We start from the raw sequence: 18,533 nt of genomic DNA on the forward strand, positions 1-18,533 counted from the left end.
TCTTCATCATTTTTAAAATACCGAAAACCTCGGTATTCAACTTAGACAATAGGGGTTCTAGTGTTTAAAAAAAAAAAGGCTCTCCTTTGTATGAGGCCTGTTCTGTGTGAACAATCATATCAAGCTATGCTGTGCTCAATGTTATGGTCAGCTTCAATCCATATTCAAAAGAACTTTAAAATGAGTGAGCATACTGTGGATCTACAAAAGAATTTTGGACTGCATTAATTTGTACTCTGCTGTGCGTACTCCTTCAGAAGCAACCAATTATGTCTTAACCTGAATTTCATTTGACTCATTCCCAAGACAGGAAGGATTCCCAGAAGAATTAAGAAGAAGGAAGGTTGAAATAGAATTTGAATAGCTAGCACCATGATACCACCAAACACAAAAGATAGGTATAAAAGAATAGTTCCATGTGGTGCATTTTCTGAAAAGTTTTTAATAGATTTTAGTACATAGTCAAAGTATGACAGATCAAATATTTAGTTGCTGCAGTTTCAGAAGTAATTTACCTTGATTCATGCATACCTCTACTCAAAGGAGATGTAGGCAAGTGAACAACAACAAATGGCAATCCAGCAAGACTGTACCTTGACTAAATGAACCATAGCATCCTCAAAGAAAACCATGTCCATTCCAGTACCGCGAACGTTCTCATTGTATGTTTGTAAAAAATTATTTAAACGATTCCGTAGCTGATGAAATGAGGAGATTGGTTCATAGACTTTGGGAATATCTAAATTATCTTCCTCTGGTTTCTCATCTAGAACAAAAAGCAAGCAATAAAACCTTAGCAGTTTAAATAATTGACAAAGGTTCAATGAGGGGGTAAGTAAGTGAAGATATCTAGAAGTTTCACCACCCAGAAACAGATTTATTATACATAATATTATATGTTAGATGTACATATGAGAGTGCTGAATACACACTGCCTGTAAGATATGTTAATTTCAGCAACACAATTTTTAAAGATAAAATGAGAAAAAAAAATAATTGTCTTCTTTCTTTTTATCTGAAACTTGAATGATGAAAAATGATACTTGTTTAAGTGCTATGGAAAAAAGTAGAACTAGAGAATGAAGCTAAATAAATACTGAAGTTAAAAATTGCAAATAATTTTTCTGTAAAAGAAAAACAGTCTAAATTGATTAAATAATTCCACTAGAAAAAACATACTCTTGAAATTACTAACTGCCACAACAAAAAAATATATTCACTCTGAATTAGCATACATTTGTTTCCTTAGGTGATATGAAAGGCACAAGTCAACTCTCAAAGAAAGGAGGTAACAGTGCTGCTGCCTCATTCATAGCCTTAATCATGCTGAAAGTGTCATACCCAGCTGAAAGGTGACATGCCCTCATTAATAAGAATTCTTACAGCAAATAAAATTACAGAAAAGTTGAGATCAGCAGGGAACTCTGAAGGTCATTTTGTCCAACCCCTTGCTCAAGATGGGCCTTGAACCACCTAGAGCTGGTTCCCAAAGCCCAAAGATCATGCTCACAAATCTTACGAATACCTCCAAAGACAGATTCCACAACATTTTTAGACAACCTCCACCAGACTGTCACAGTAAAAAAAAAAAAAAAAATTACTGATGTTCACGTTCTTAGACAGATTTTATCCACTATATCTATGTCTTTCTTGTATTGGGGAGCCCAGACTCAGACACAGCACTCCAAATGCTGAAAAAGGGAAAGGACCACCTCCCTTGGCCTGCTGGCTACATTTCTTCTAGTGCAGCTCAGGATGTCACTAGTTTTTTCTTCCTGCAAGGGTACACCACTGGCTCATGTTCAGACTGGTGTCAACCAGCACCTCCAGGTCCATTTCTCCAAAGCTGACTTGCAGATGGGTGACCACCAGTGTATACTGGTGTGTAGGACCTTTCCTCCCCAGGTCTAGGACTTTTCTCTTCCCTTTGTTGAACCTTACGGAGTTCCAATTAAGGTCCATCTGGGAGCCAGCGCAACCTCTGGCATATCAACCACTCCTCCTAGTTTTGTTTCATCTGGGAACTGGCTTGAGGGTGCATTCTGCCCCATCACCCAGACTACTAATGACAATGTTGAGGATAACTGGGATAACTGGACTCTGTGCTGACCCCTGGGATACACCATTAGTTAGTTACTGGTCTCCAATTAAACTTTGAACCTGATCAACACTGTCTGGGCTTGACCATTCAGCAATTTTCAATCCATTTCACTTCTCATCCAGACCATATGTCATTAATAAACGACTGACAAAACTCATTGAAACAGTGCCAGCAGGCATACAACAGGGGGGTTTTGGTTGCTGGTTTGGATCTCCTCAAAAATAATACTAGTACAAGTTTGTTCTTATTTACATACGTTTAGCTCAGTTAGTTTCAGGATTTCATGATCTGTATATGCTACAGGATGTATTTTTCCAGTTATCCTAGATCAATCAGTTTTGCTAAGCCTCTCCAAACTTGCTGAAGAAATATATAATTCAGAAAATTATCTCTAATTAGTAGAATTAAAATCAATTAAATAAGTCATCCCAGTAAAATAAGTATTTCCCTAAGGCTTAGTAAAGCACTACTAGCTAGTGTGAAGGTTAGGAATAGAAAGATGGGGAAAAAACTCCAACCCCCAGATAAACTCTACTGTATTTAGAATAGTGTCAGTAACTTTTTTCTTGTTTCAAATTTTTTCTCTATTTCCTTTCCATTGCACCATTCTAATGCTCATGCAGTTTCAAAGGAAAAAACAACAGAAAAACAATAATGAAACTAAAACCCAAAAATACATATTTAAAAACATAGTTTAAGAAACTCACATTTTGCCACAGAACCTACTCTCTCAATATATTACTAATTCTCTTTCAGCTGTCCTTTGCGTTGCATATTTTGTTTGCTTGAAGTCACCTTAGTTTCAGAATTTTTAGCTCTATATAGCTTCTGCATATGAACACATCTCTAGATTAAAACCTAATTAAATCAATTTACTTCTTATTTTAACCTGTAAAAGCACTGGTTAAACAAAAGGAGTATTCCAGGTGAAAATAAATTTCTTACAAGTTGAATAAGACATTTAAACAAATTAGGAGCTAAGAAACTAATAAAGAAATACATCAAAGAGTTAAACTGCAGTGATTCTTTTACAGTTTTGAAACATTTAAAATAAATATATCATCTTAATTCTGTTCCTACAGTTTTATTATTAATGTCCAAGGACAGTGTAATCAAGTACAAAACCTAAGAAAAGGCAGACTCTTCCACTATTTAGAGAGGCAGCTAGCAAAATGTATTATTTTAAATCTTGCTCAGTCTCAAGTTTCATAATCACAAGTACTAAATAGCAATGACAAAACCAACTGATAAAAACACCTTTGAATAGATGAAGAGTCTTGAGATCACTAGCACCACTAACAATTCCTTTGAAGCTAAGATCGAAAAGCAGACCAAGATTTAAATCATCATGTATTTCTCTCAGGGACAAACATACTGTGCTTTTACAACCCAGAGACAAAAAGATTATGTAATACCAGTAAACATACTACTAATTTGAGCATAGGGCTCTGAAGTCAATGTTGGACATCATTCTTTATGTATTTAAGAGCTCAGAAATCAAGGTCCTGCTCTCACACTTGCATCATAATGGGAAATACAAAATGCCATTTTAAGGACAAATAAAACAAAATTACACTTGTTATTCTTTTCATTCAAAGTCAAAAACAGAAAGTGGGTTCTCAAGGCTCAGGATTTAGGTTAGGTCCCAAAATCTATTGAGGGCCAAATACAGTCTTTCTATATGAGAGTCTCCTGCTTTCTATTTAGATGAAGTTTCATGCTAAGAGGCATATTACAGGACAGATACATTAAATCTGTCACCAAGAAGGCAAATACTTTTGAGAAATACATTTATTGTTTTATATTTCTTTTTCAGTTCAATATGATGACTTCTAGTGTGGACTTAAATTTTCATATTAAAGATCACTCTTCATCCTCACAGTATGCATTCTGACTTACTTTTCAGTCATCTTTATACTGATAAAAATTAGCAAGTTATTTCCTTTCTTACATCAGTTTACTTTTACTTCTCTTTTATTCCTCCCAATGAAATATATCTTATCCTTTATTCCCTTTTGTCACTGCCTTTTGTCTACTTCAATTGTTCAAGGAAAGGTTCAAATAGCATTGGCCATTCATGCCAGTCTCTTATTGCCTCCACTCTCCATCATTGCAGTGATACCAACAAAGAGAATTATCCAATGGCCTTCCCCTAAACACAAACAAATGTTTTCTATTCTTTTGCAACAATTGATAAATATTCCCAGGTCAATTAGTGAGGTCAGTGTCACCCTGTTTTTGTTTGAAAGACAAAAAGGAATTGCTAAAAGTCAAATGGGTTTTTTAAGAGGTGTAACTAGTATTCAGGACAATTTGAATTAATAGTAATTTGTTACAAAATCATGTAACAGTTATTTCCTAAAGACTATTGGATTAGCCCAGAGACAGTAATTTTTTATCAGATTTCTAGGGCATGTTACTTACATTGCTATCCTTTATCTAGTACTGCAACACCACCATTTCAAGTTATTTATAACACATTTCCTTTATCATTTTGGAATAAAGATTCGTAAAGATTATTTGGCGGTTCTTTCTGCCACACCAATTTAAATGAAAGCAAAGCTCTCCTACACAGGCGACCTGAATATCAATACAGACTTAGAAATCCCATTATGATAAAAATGTGCCACAGCTGGTAACGTAGAATACCTTCAAAGACACTGAACAAAACAGACACTTTGGATGCATACACTTAGTATGAGATTTTGCAACATATTTTTCTTAATATCTATGATTATCATATCCCCTTGCCTATTCTTGTCATTTCCATGATTATTAGTCAATCTTTACCCATTCTTGCAGGTGCATCCCTTAAGAAGTCAACAAAGAATGCATCTATTTCATGATTCAGCAAAGCTTTTGGATCTTCAAATTCCTCCTCAATGAGTTTGGCCACAGCTGTATGAAACCAATTAACATCCTCTGAGGTTGTGAAACGATCAGCAATAACACATTTGCATTCATGCTTCCACAGTTTTATCAGCACCTATGTAACAAAAAAAAAAAAAAAAAAAAAAAAAAAAAGAAAAAAAAGGTGGGGGGCATTTCACAGAATCACAAAAGGAAAATGGGGCATTTTGGAAGGGACCGCAGTGGATTATCCTCCCTGCTCAAGCAGGGTCATCCTAGAGCACATGGCACAGAATTGCATCCAGATGGTTCTTGAATATCTCCAGTGAAGGAGACTCCACAACCTCCCTGGGCAACCTGTTCCAGGGCTCCATCGCCCTCCCAGTAAAGAAGTTCTTCCTCATGTTCAGATGTGAATCAGTTTCTGGCTCTTGTCCCATTGCTTGGCACCACTGAGCAGAGCCTGGCTCTGTCCTCCTGATGGTCTCCCTTTAGATGATGTCAGACTTCGATGAGGTCTCCCCTCAGTCTTCTCATTTTGAGGCTGAAGAGACCCAGCTCCCTCAGTCCCCAGAGGTGCCCCAGTCCCTTAACTGTCTTTGTAGCTCTCTGCTGGACATGATCCAGGAGTTCTATGTCTCTCTTGTACTGAGGACCTCATTTGGTTTGCAAAAAAACTAAACCAACTTTAAAGCTTTACTTTCATTTCTTAATTTTAAAATAACATTAACATTAGAAAAGAAATAGTATTTGAGGGGGTTCTTCAGAAGAGATACCTTGAGCTTCTTATTCTGGCCAATAGCAATTTAAGATTATATTCAGTTAATTATGGAAGAAGTCTTAATCTAGCATTCCAAAATGAGGTGTATGAAGATTTTTTTTTCCTCAGCCCTGAAACCATATTCATACCAGTTCACATATTTATGTATTGATAGAACACCTTTCTAACTGGCCATTATGGAGAAGGTGGGTGAAAATATAAGCATTATGGCAAGAAGAATTTCATGCCAAACACAGATATCACTCCCTATGCTACAGCCAAAGTAGTTAGAGAAAACAAAGAAAAAATGTTTAAGTGTTTATATTATCCCTTCTCCAAATTCAATATACCTTTAAAGTCTCTCCATTTGGTCACAGGATGAAGAAGGAGAACCTGTCAGGCTGTCAATACCAGCAGCACTGATTTTAATCCTATACTATTACCTTACAATACTAGAAAAAATTCCAGATACATCTAGAAGACATTTTGTTCAGCCTGCAGCACTTTGTACAATTGATGCATACTATGTCAAGTCTCAGAACTAACATGTAAATTTATATTATAGTATTTTGACCAATAGTATTATAGTATTTGGGTTTTTACACTTCAAAAGACATTGAGTGTGTATATAGAAAACATAAGCGCTCCATGTTTTTGCTGCACAAATTAAAATCCATTCTGAAGTTTAAATTTTAGATGCAATAGAGTTCAGGAGCTTATTCAACAGAGATGCACATTGTACGTGGAGCTATTAGATAACCCAAATATTTAACAAATTTTCCATATTTACCATAAACATTGCTTTTTCAGCCCTAAATGTTTCAGAGCTTAAAATTCTAAATGACTTTTCCTTAAAACAATTAGAAGATAAATTGTGTTTTACTGGAAGAAAGATGGATTATGAAAAAAAAGTACTAGTAATACTTGTCACTACTTCTTTTTAAAACATAAGCCAGAAACCATTTGTTAGACAGAAATTAGGCAGTGACTGAAAGTCTCAAGATACTAATGGAGACGAGGAACTATTCAATTTTTTAATCAATATATAAGTATTAAAGTAAGTTCATTGCTTCTCACTTATTTTCTCACTTCTTTCAAAGAAACTAACATTTGTCAGTAATAGGAAAAGCAGATAGAAGCAAACTGTTATGACAAAATAAATGGGTTTTTTCATTGCTTTGAAACAAACTTGTCATTTCAGTTGGTGCTATAAAAGCTGGACTGGAACACCTTTGCCTCAAAAAACCCACTAAGGTTGCATTTTTTTAAAGCAAATTCAAATGCCAAGATATACTCTCATCCCCATTTCTATACTAATTATAATAAGGTCACTAATGTGCTGCACTTACCTGCGGTTCACTGATCACTTCCGATGTAGCATTCAGCATTCCTTGCCAAATCCTCGAGAGGTCTCGAAGGTTGAAGACATAATGAAACTTGGCTGGTGTGGGCAACATTTTTAGCTTGGTAATCTGCCACAGCCTGCGTGTCAATGGAACCAGTTTGGCTACTGTTTCCTTCACATCATCTGAAAATCCCCGCTCACTACAGTAGTGTCCTTCTCCAATTACACCTGTGGAAAGAAAGATTACCAAATCAAAGGCATGTTAGTGCAACACCAAGAGCAATGATTATCTGAAGCTTCTGTTTCTTTTATTTTCCAATCCCAAAAAACTTTCCAAATTTGTTAAAATGGCTTTCTAGTGTATATTCAAATTTTGATTCAGCCATTCTTAACACCATTCTGCCACTTATACAGTGGTTATTTAGCTTTGAATTAACAGCATATTAAAATATTCTTTTTCTCACAAAATAGTTTCCACTGGCCTTAAATAATTAATCTCCTGCTGAAATCAGTATGACCCATTCTTTGTGGAAGTCTAGTCTTTAGTCACTTATTCCTAGCAGCAGCAGCACCTGAGCTACTGTCCAGCATTGTCACTAAAACAATACCTTCATGTCATTCTTATTAAATCTGAGCATACCATGAGTTTCAGAGACGTGACTGGACCTGAAAAATTTACAGGCTGATGACATTGCAGGTGGGGAATGATTACTGAAGTAAAATGTGCTGGTAAACAAATCAGAGGGGAACTAAGCCTCAATTTTAACAATAATGTGTACCAATAGAATGATAAGAGAAAATCAACTACTATTTTAAAAAATGAGATGGATATAAAGCTAATTTCCCTTTACCAAAAATTTTGTCAATGGAAGAATTGGAAGGCAGAGTACAGTTGAACACTGAAAATTGTCTCTTCAGCCTCTGTGGAATATCATTGCGACCTCCCCCAGGGTGGATCATGGCAGCCAAAAACTGAATGTCCATGATGTTGGTAAATTCCCCAGGTTTTTCCAGGTTATACAGTCCTTTCTGTTCCATCAGTTGCCTAACTATCTCATTAGTGACCTGTAAAATAACCAGGTTTTATAAAAAACAATGTTATACATACAAGTGAATTAAATGCAAAACATACTTAGTATGTTTGAAATACCTAAGAAAGAGTATAACACTATCTTGTTCCCTAAACTTCTGCTTATTTGCTTCAGGATAAAGCTGCACCGCAAATAAGCACATTTGATAAAATCGAAGGATAAAAATCATGGGACTAGAAGGGTACCCCCATTTAGAACTAATCATTCATACAACAATTTACTCTCATTTGAATGCTGCAAGATTCCCATTGCTGTTGGAAATACTTCTGTCTTTTAAAACAAAATTTCCAGTTTTTCTAGTCAAGCCCAAACTAATGCATCTTTGCATCTTTTTTCTATCAAGCCCAAATGCATCATGTTGCAAATGATACAAAATATTTGTATTAAGTTGGATATATAACAATATCAAGCATGGTTTTCAAGCTGAAATAATAGAACTACTTCCATACAAAAGCATGCAAGATCCTTTTCTCTAGCTATAAAGGGATACCCTACATTTCTGTTTGACAAGATGAAAATACCACACAGAGAATACATCCTATAGCTATGTACCTATAGAAATTCTAACATTAGTTTCCAAACCAATGTGCTTCAGAATAACTTTGTCAATATACAAAAAGATTACTTCCATTTTGTCTGAAGCAGAGAAGACACGTCTTACCTCTCAGATTTCACAGTATTTCAATTATTGCCCACAAGGTCAGTTTGCTATCACGATTTGTGTGCCAAAAACTTCTTATTTTTAATTGTGAGTGTTGTTAAAAACCATTATTAAAATTATACAGGCACATTCTAAGGAGCACTCAAACTTCTTCTTGCTGTCAGCATATTTATTTTCAATTAATTCCTGACAAATTAATGCAGATGGGTTCTTTAAAAAGACTGTTTAAAATTAAAGTACTACATATCAAGTTCACCCTATTCTGAATGACTGAGAAGCCAGTTTTACAGTGTAGCATAAAAACAAAGAAAACCTTTTGTCTTCTTTTCTCTTCTTCCACAAACTAACCTGATCTCCCCATTCATTGATTATGGGCATGTTCACATCATCAATGAAGACTGTCATCTTTTTGCCTGCAGGTGGACCATAAGTTGTGCCCATGTGCTTATCCACATAACTTTCTATTGTACGCTGTTAAAAAGCAATTAGCAACATAGTTACAAAGAGCATTTCATTTCATACACGATTCAATCACCTAAACGCATTGATGGTTCTGTTACATAGAATTTTACTAAGTGAGGTTTAGACAGGCATTTGCTGGAGGTAATTGCACTAGTTCAACTAGAATGTCTGAAATCTCAGGTATGCAGAACTAGGCTGGTGTCTACAGTAGGCAACCATGCCTAACACTTTCATAAATCTGAATAGGTTTCAAACTTTTCATTTTATTCATTAATCAGCAAAATTGATGATTGCTAGCAATAAAGATCAAATTGAAGATGTAATTCTGGAACACCTTTCCAGCAGGTATCAATGGACTTCATAAAAGCATATATTTCTAATTAAACTCACATATATAAATACACTTGATGAGAAAATTTTGCCTAATGGTAGACCTGCCTCTACTGTTCTTCTTGTCATCTTTCTATTTCTATGTTCTTCTTAAGGTCCAGTTTTTATTTACTCTATCCTAAGTGAAAATTCACTTAACCATACATAATTATTCTTCAGTATAAATCTAAATATCTGCAATCTTACACTATGCTTAGGTTTCAGTCTTGCAAAATTAGCATCAGTTAGACCAAGATTTTAAGAAGCTAGAGTAATTTTAAAGCATGTGTCATAACAGAATGTTTTGATCTAGATTGTTAACAGAGAATTGACTTAGTCTTGTACGTCTATTTCAGATGTCCTGATCATCACAATCTCACCTATCACAAATTAAATCTACATTTATTTTATAAAAATATTTTACTTTTTGTTTATAGCCCAATGAATAGAAGAAAAAAATCTTAAGGAAATTTAGACCAAAACTACATGTTTGCATACTATATAACATGTTAGTAGTTTCTACTATGCTATACAAGCAGATGATAGCTGATTCATCAAGCTTATAGACAGCACTTAGAGTGCAGACAGTGCTTTGGCATGGCATACCAGACTGCATTAAAAATATTCCACAATTACATTGCCAGGAGGTTAAAGACACTGAAATAATTCAAATTAGTTTGGTAGAAATTTTGGACAGGCAGTACAGTTTGGAATTTAAGCATTCATAATTGTATGCAGAGCAGCTGCACTGCATGTGTCACTTTTTTAATGAATAATTGTAATGACATTAAATTGTAGACAGCACACCTTTAATGACAGATTGTTGGGGGTAGCACTTCTTTCACCCATGGTGTTTAATGAAATCCAACAGCTCTTTCCAGTTAGTGAGAACAGACACATTTGACACAAAAACATAATATGATGAGGACAATAATAGATATGTTATTGTAAAAGTCCAAGAACAGCTCAATAGCTCCTGAAAAAGCTGAATGGAACTATTTTTTTACAGAAGTCTTAAATCATGCATTAGAACGCTTGGGACCATTTGAACAGGTGCTTTTTTATTGTTTAGAATCACTTTCAGAAGCATCCTCCAGGCAAATTATCAGACTTCTCTGAATCCAACTATCTTGTATGAGAAGATTAATCAGTACTATACCTGAAAAATTAGCGGGGTCGTTGCAGATGAAAAATTCAAACTCTTAGTTATGTGCCTTTCAGAGTTATATTTTGACATAAAACCTTTGATTATAACAGTCTTCGCAGTTCCTTGCTCACCAATTAATAGGACAGCCTAGACAAAGACAATATTGAAATAAGATGAAACAAGAGCTGTGTGTCTTGGCAAAGGCTCAACAGTCCCATTTAGCTTTTAAACAGAAAATAAACTAGAAAAATTATGTAAAGTGAACTCTTCACAAGATATATGTAGAAGTAAAATAGTTAATGTTTCATAGATTTTTGCAGGCCTGACAAGTTAAAAATATTTGCCGTTAATGGTCATGTCATCCAGTACAGTCACACTAACAAGGAAAGGAGTTAATTATTTGAAAAAGGGCTTAATCATCTAGAAACTCAGTATCTGTGAAATTTCAATTGCTTATGTGACACAGTTTTGGTGAAGAATAGGGTTTCATAACCTAAAGCTACATGAATTCTGTAACTGCCCCATGCTTGCAGAGTTCTATCAGCAGAGTCAGATATGAGCCTCCTGACCTATGTGCTTCTCCCTCTCACATCAGTACATGAAAAAATTGGTTCCATTCTGACCTGATCTCAACATAATTACAGTTATTTCCACTACAGAACGAAGGGGTGAGAACAAGACAAAAAAGTCTGGAAGTAGTGACTATTCAAGAGTTCAAGTATATTTGCATGAAAGTAGCTTCTGGAAACACCATCTTATATCTTAAAAAAAAAAAAAAATTAAGTCCTTCCTTTTCAATAACATAATATTTCACTGCTAATCCAAACCTTTTATCATGTGTTCTGTTGGCAGTGCTTTGATATGAACTATAAAAAAAGTACCTTGCCCTGTTTTGCTATGGTTCCAATAAGGAAATCCATTCTCACATTGTCAACATTAGGCACAAGAATTGAGTCATACTCTGGGGTACCACTAGTGGGATATACATACTCTTCAACGTGTGTATTCCAGTGCATCCATGTACCTAATAAGAAAGGAATTAATTTCATGTTTTAGAAATACTAGGCATCATCAATTCCTTTATTTTCCATTCAGTTCACTCATCTGCCTATGTTTCTGTCTCACATACAGCAGTCCCTCTCTGTGTATCCAGACTAAAATTTATAGAATCATATAATCATAGAATCCCTCAAGTTGTATCTAAGAAGCTTACTCCTCTTTTCTACATAAATTATGATGACAACAACAAGGATTACATGTTCACCACAAAGTCCATGCAGCTTTTGTAGCAATATATCCACATTCTAACTTTTCCCTGGAAACAGGGAAAATGCTAAACACAACAACACCAGTAAAGTATAGCCATAAAACAAAACTTGCTAAGGGACACAAAATATGGTAAGCTATAAAATACTTCTGAATTATCTTTAAAAAAAAGCACAACTATAAAATAACTTTTTAATTTTACCCCATATCACCTTGCTGAGTTACTAACCATCAGATGCCACATAATAGTCAAACATTGTATCTTCACTAGCTTCTGGGATACAAGGAAGATCAAGCTTTACTGTTGCATGTTTTCGAAGCCAGTATTCCATTTTGCACCTGTCCTCCAGCTCTAGCAATGCTCCTATGCTCCACATGAGAGAGAAGATATACAGCCTTTCCAAGTATTTTGGAGTCAGTTCCCCACCTTGCTCCTGAAGGATTGAGTTAGGTTTTAATTTTCAACAGCCTGAAAACTCTACTTGATAATCATTAGTAACATGAGGTTAGAAGTCTTCAGTTGCATATAAATTTAGAGACATCTTCAATGATCAGACAGAATCAATATAAACTGATAACAAATCACCCAAAAGTAAAAAAAGGAAAACTGTCAATCCATGCTCCATATGCTTAATGTAAACCAGTGCTTAACATCAAATCCAAATGAGAAACTGTGAAAGAGGTCACATCCCAGCTATTATTTTCTAAAGAAACAGAAGTCATTCCTTATTAACCTGCATCTCCTTTGACATTCTAAGTCATCAAAGAATCTCTCTTCATAAAACTTTGTTACTTAAAATTATCTGCAATATGTTAAGTATATGGAAAAACACTCACACGACCTACCTTAGGTGGGATAAGGCCTTGCAGCATATTAATGCTCTGCATAATCACAAAGGCTTCCAGCATCTCAGTCTTGCAATGCAGAGACTGAATGCTGAAGCGGTACAAGTCTGGGAACGATGAAGAATACAGCTGACGTAGAATTTCAGCCTCTTGGAAGGAACATTTTTTCAGAAATCCCTATTGTAAAGCATAAATTTAATTCCCAATGCAAGTCTCAATGAATTAAAGTACAGTAATTCAAAAGGCTCAGGAAGCATGGAATCTTGATTTTTTTGGGGGCAGAATGGGAGAATGGGAGAAGGGGAAGGAGGGAGGAAGTTAAGTTTTAATTAAGGGTTTAATTAACAGAAGATCAAATTTTACCGAAGTATGCATAATTCCTACTGGATGTTAAATATGAAGAGAATGGAAAAGAAAAAACTGTGTTCAACAGCACAAAAATAATGATTTTCAAATATTTTAAAATCACAACAGTTGTGAAAGGTATCCAAAAACTCTGCAAAAAAACCAAACAATATGTACGGAACACAAATTTGATTTATTCTACACCTTATTTCTAATGGGGAGGAGGATAACCTGAAAGATCTGGCAGATATACAAAAAAAATCAGGATATCAGGGGGAGGTCTGCTGGTGCGTTTAGCATTCTTATTGTGTATCTCAGTATTTGTAGTGATGGATAAACAAAACCTAAATAAACTACCCATTTCTTAAGATCACAGAATAGGATTCGTTCTTTGATGCTATTAATTCAAAGTAATAACATGATTCTTGGTGTTACCTTGAAGTTTTCGCTCATATGCAGGGTAGAATACTTCTCATTTACATCCCATAAATTTATTTCCTACATAAAATACAATCACCAGCAAAACCCCCCAGAACTCAAAACAAAATTTTGAACTAATTGAAATCAAATACATTTGCTTTAAACACAGAATGCTCTTCTCTTGTGAAAGTAGTTAAAGCTGGAGTAGGCTCCTCAGTGAGCTCCTGAAGTCTCCATCTCAGAACTCAACAGGACACAGACTTCAGCAAACTCCTCTAGATTGACTTGACTAATGTTGTATTCAATATTATCTCTAGAGGTTCTTTCCAAACTCAACTTTATTGTGCTTCTATTATCCTTTCTACTACATTCATAATATTTTTAAATTCTACATTGACTTCCCAAAGTAAAAAAACTTAGAGACTGATTATAAATAAGGATATATATGAAAAAACTTTCTAAAATGGGTAGGTGGAAAACAAAGTGATAAAAATTAAAATGCAGAAGTGCTTAAAATAGATATCAAAAATTCACTGATTGTCCAAAAAATATTAGGAGTTAGTAGAAAAGCTGGTGTGTTTGCTTTAGAGAAGGTTGACGAGTAACGGATCAAGTACCTTTGATCTCTTTGCATAAAGTGCTTAAGAAGCACATTACACGAAAACAGCAACATGAACTTGAGAATTATTTCACTGAACTTGGAAGTTGCATATGTCATAATAATGCATCCAAGGAGGCAGCAATATTTATTTGTTTGCAAATGGTAAGGATTGAAAATAAAAATATATACAACAACTTCCTGAGTTATCCATATTTGTCATTAATCATGTTTTAAAGTTCCTCTGAAATATCAACGAGTACTGTTTCATTCATCATCTGAGAATCAGCAAGGTTAACATCTACCATGACCTGTTGGAATATGAAGTGTATTGTATTACAAAATAGATTTCAAGGGAGGTATACTGAAAAAGCCATCAAGACATTTTATCCATGATGTAAGACCAAACCAAAAACCCAAAGAAATGCTATTTGAACAAATTATAAATAACAATAGCCTTCAATTTTATAGCAAATTTTGTAAGGAGGAAAGGAAGGGCAGTTGGAAAGGTTACTTCATGGTGAATTGAACATAATTTTGCTTATGTAATCCAAAATTTGAAAAAAAAAATGTTTATATTCTTTAGTCTGTTTCTACCACTGAAATATAGTAAAACCATAAGGTTATGGATTAAGGAAAACTAGTTTCATACAACTCTTCAACACAACTAAATTTAGCCTGCATCTCACTTGTGAGGATGTAAATCATGAGTGACAATGCAAAATAAAATGCTTTTCTGTCTACTGATTTTGCAGCTGAATCTTTAGCACAATCTTTAACATCCAAGGAGTGGTTGTCTGCAAACAATGCAAGGAAGCAGAGCTGTGAGAACCTAAGATCAGTAGGCCCTATACAGTGTTGTAAGCACAGAAAGGAATAACACAAGTTAAATCTCAGGGGAGCCACTGTCCTAGATTCAAAATTTACACTTTCCCGAGTGTCCATATTAGTTTAAAAAATAAAACAAAAAACATTTAAAAATAAAACTTGGCAGTAACATACTTGTATTGACTGCATGTATTTGCGTTGGTAAAACTGAGGTTTTGCCAGCCAATTTTTTAGGAAACTTGTTAAACACTTTTTCCATAATAGGACTACAAGTATTTTGGGCATGGCAAAGAAACTCATCAAATGAATTAGTGATGATTCTCAAGTGTTGCAGAGACCTGTGACTGAATAGAAAATTCCATGTGATTTAATTTCGTTCTAAATGGAAAAGTTTCAGATACTACTAGAAAAATATAGTATCAGTCCTCTGCAGCAACCCTCAGTTCTTCTCAAGCAGCAAACCTCCAAGGGTGCAACAAGTCAACAGGACACGGGTGTTTCCAAGACAGGAAGGAATACCTGACAACAATCCTGTTTCTTTTCCTGCTAATGGGTTAAGGCTAAGCAAGATTCTGGTGCCTTCCCAAATGGGTCTTGCTGCTCCTCACCTATTTTCCAGGCATTGTACCTGACTGGCCATTTCAGATGCACAGGAGGAAAAGAAACCTTGTGACTGTTGCCAGAAATCACAAGTGTACAGCCTTCCTCACCTTGGTAATTTCTGCTCACCAAAACACATCCCCTGGCTTCACTTTTCCCAGAGGAGCTCCCCTGCCTCCAGTCCCAAAGAGAGGCACCAGGCACTGCCTGGCACTCGGGGCTTGGACTAGAGCATACTGTCTCAATTTCTTTCTGGGCTGAAACCTCTAATTTGCTAAGGACAGTGGTTCTAAGCAGTGCCACAAGCCAATTTTCCTCTGTTGCCAGACAAATCAGGGATTTAGGGACAAGGAATCTGCTTATAATCAGCAAGCTATATAAAACTCACAAGCATGAGAACCTTTGCAGGTTAAAGAAATAAGAAATCTGAGAATAACAGTAATCGCTACAAAAGGCTGACGCCTGAAAGTTAATGTCAGGTCAGCTGTATTTTCACAGGATTAGTTAAACAACACTAACTAGGTGAGGATTTGTTGCATTTTCTACTGGTATTCTATTTGATTTAGAAAACTAAATGATTGAATGAGACTGTGAGACATTAATCTCTAAAAAACTTGTTCATGTGATACATTCTAAAAAGGAGGACAGTAAAATTTAGTCTGTTAGAAAATTTAGTCTGTTATCTCATAGTAACCTACAGATTTTTGTCCTTTTGAGCCTGAAAAACAGGGAAACAAAGACACTACAAACTCCTGGATGGTGTTCCAATTTCATAAATAGGAAATAATTCCCATCTTAAAATTAAAGTTTAAATCCCATATAAAGGAATTTAATTTGGGATTATAGTGAAATATACTTGGGTTTCAGGGAAAAGTAATTAAATAATTATCTGTATGATCACAGCAATAAGTATTTTAACCATGCAGGAGACAGTTTTCATTATTGCTATTCAGGAGACAGACCATATTTATCAAAGCAAAATAATGTTAACCAAAGATTCTCAACAATATGGTCTAGACAAGAAGAAATGCAGAGTAAAAAAATTAAAGTATTAAAAAGTATTAATCCTGAGTAGTGTACTTCATTGATAAATTTCTAAGGAAATATAGGGCTTAACCAACTGAGAAACCAACTTTTTTTTAAGTGTTACTGTCTCTATTGCTGTCTTAGAAGAAATCTGGAAGTAAATGCTGAAAGCTTTGTTGAAATATATTACTATTGAACATGGGCAGATTCTTGGGAACTCTCATGTTTCATCTTTACCAAGATTTTTGCTACATGAAAAAACAGCAGCATGCTCAAGTCTCAGAATTTGTCATTCACTGTATTGTTACAGGCATTCTGTCAAGATTAGGGTTTATTTATATGGGTCTTGGAAAATGAAAGATGACATATATAAAAAAAAAGTATTTTATAAATGACTTTGATATATTTCAATATGTTATATGGTGTTTTTTTTGACTCTAAAACACACCCAAAACAGGTTATGTTTTTCTGAATTATTCACTCCATGCCAGAGACAATTACTACTGCCTGGTTCTTCAGATACTTTGCTTCTAGGTATGTTAACAGACAACCAAGTAACAACATCAATTTAAAAATTACATGTTTTGATACTGCATTTATTTCTAGATCTGCATCCCAACTGCAATAAATTTTAAGAAACATCAAGAGAATGTCTATTTTCTTGAGGATTTCAAGTTCCCTGAATCAGCTTTACTCTTTTTTCCTCCTTGGTCTGATGCTGTACTATGGGCTACCAGGCAGTTAGTGTTTCAAAAACTGAGTTATCCTTCAGTTGCATAAAACACTTTTAATTACAAATTTGTCCCAAAGTAAAATTGCCATATTCTTAAAAGTGTAATATGATAACTATGTTCCTTAAAAAATTATTCACTCTTGTGTAAACTACCAGGAACATTGCTATTTTAAGTACTGACCTAGAAGTTCATAAAGAGAAAAGGGGATTTCATAAAAGGCACAAAAATAGGTCCTACAGTAATAAGAGTGAAGTGTTGAAGAAGTAACCAGTAAAACTTTCAATGCATTTCCAGACACTTAGCTGTTCTACCTCAAGAATAGGACTCCAAGTGAGAACTGATGAGCTCATGAACACCATCCCATTTCTTGAAACTGTTGCTGGAGAAGCATTATCAATATTATGAGGCTCAAAGACTATTTTGCAATTTGGCGCCATAGGTATCCGATCACCGTTAGCTAGTGTTAGAGTCTTGTTGTCATCCAGGACAGAATTAAGGTTCTCAATCCAAATAGCATCAACTGGACCATCAAGAACTATCCAGATATGGTCACCTATAATGCAACATAACAGACAAAAAGACCTATAGATGAAGTGCTAGTTTCTTTCAAGGACCAGATTTCTTACTTCTGAAAACAAATTTTCAACTAATTCTGAATTCATGCTCACAGCTGCCATCTCAGCTTTTAATACAACTACCATTTCCATCACTCAGTTTCAGTTGGGTACTTCATTTTGTCACCTATTCATAATAATTATCCATTCTTCAGTATATAAAGTGCCATCAGCATAAGTCACCAGTTTTTATTACTCTGAAAATGTTTTATGGATTCAGTTTTCAAGACAGTAATAAATTAGGTTTATTTCAAGTTACATGAAACAACATGAAGATAACGACTACAGATATATTTGAACACCATTCATTTGTTTTCAATGAGTTTTATAAATGTAGAGAAATTAAATGAAAGGAAAACTTGAAAAATCACTCTTTCAAATAACATGCACACTGTCGTAAGTAAAAGATGTCCATTAGGGGATGATTTTTGTCATTTGTTCTGTCCCTAAACTTGATCCATCTTCCTTTT

At 34.9% G+C, this 18,533-nt stretch overlaps 1 protein-coding gene across 11 annotated transcripts in view; it reads right to left on the minus strand.

Moving 5' to 3' along the window:
* LOC110481007 (dynein axonemal heavy chain 5) overlaps positions 1 to 18,533 on the minus strand; it is a 141,547-nt gene that overhangs the window by 43,370 nt on the left and 79,644 nt on the right. For all 11 annotated transcript variants that reach the window (XR_014955914.1, XM_085581150.1, XM_085581145.1 and 8 more), the window contains 10 exons: positions 17,761 to 18,002; positions 12,899 to 13,075; positions 12,282 to 12,486; positions 11,668 to 11,810; positions 10,799 to 10,933; positions 9,157 to 9,279; positions 7,908 to 8,121; positions 7,061 to 7,284; positions 4,892 to 5,087; positions 594 to 766 (listed from right to left, as the gene is read on the minus strand). Coding sequence is in view for 10 of the 11 variants with exons in the window: in XM_085581150.1 (XP_085437276.1) it covers positions 594 to 766; positions 4,892 to 5,087; positions 7,061 to 7,284; positions 7,908 to 8,121; positions 9,157 to 9,279; positions 10,799 to 10,933; positions 11,668 to 11,810; positions 12,282 to 12,486; positions 12,899 to 13,075; positions 17,761 to 18,002 (1,832 nt within the window). In the remaining variant the exon portion in view is untranslated. The remainder of the gene's footprint in view (positions 1 to 593; positions 767 to 4,891; positions 5,088 to 7,060; positions 7,285 to 7,907; positions 8,122 to 9,156; positions 9,280 to 10,798; positions 10,934 to 11,667; positions 11,811 to 12,281; positions 12,487 to 12,898; positions 13,076 to 17,760; positions 18,003 to 18,533) is intronic.

Source organism: Lonchura striata, chromosome 5 (genome assembly GCF_050655825.1).
Source record: "Lonchura striata isolate lonStrDom1 chromosome 5, ASM5065582v1, whole genome shotgun sequence".
In the NCBI taxonomy this organism is placed as follows: domain Eukaryota; kingdom Metazoa; phylum Chordata; class Aves; order Passeriformes; family Estrildidae; genus Lonchura; species Lonchura striata.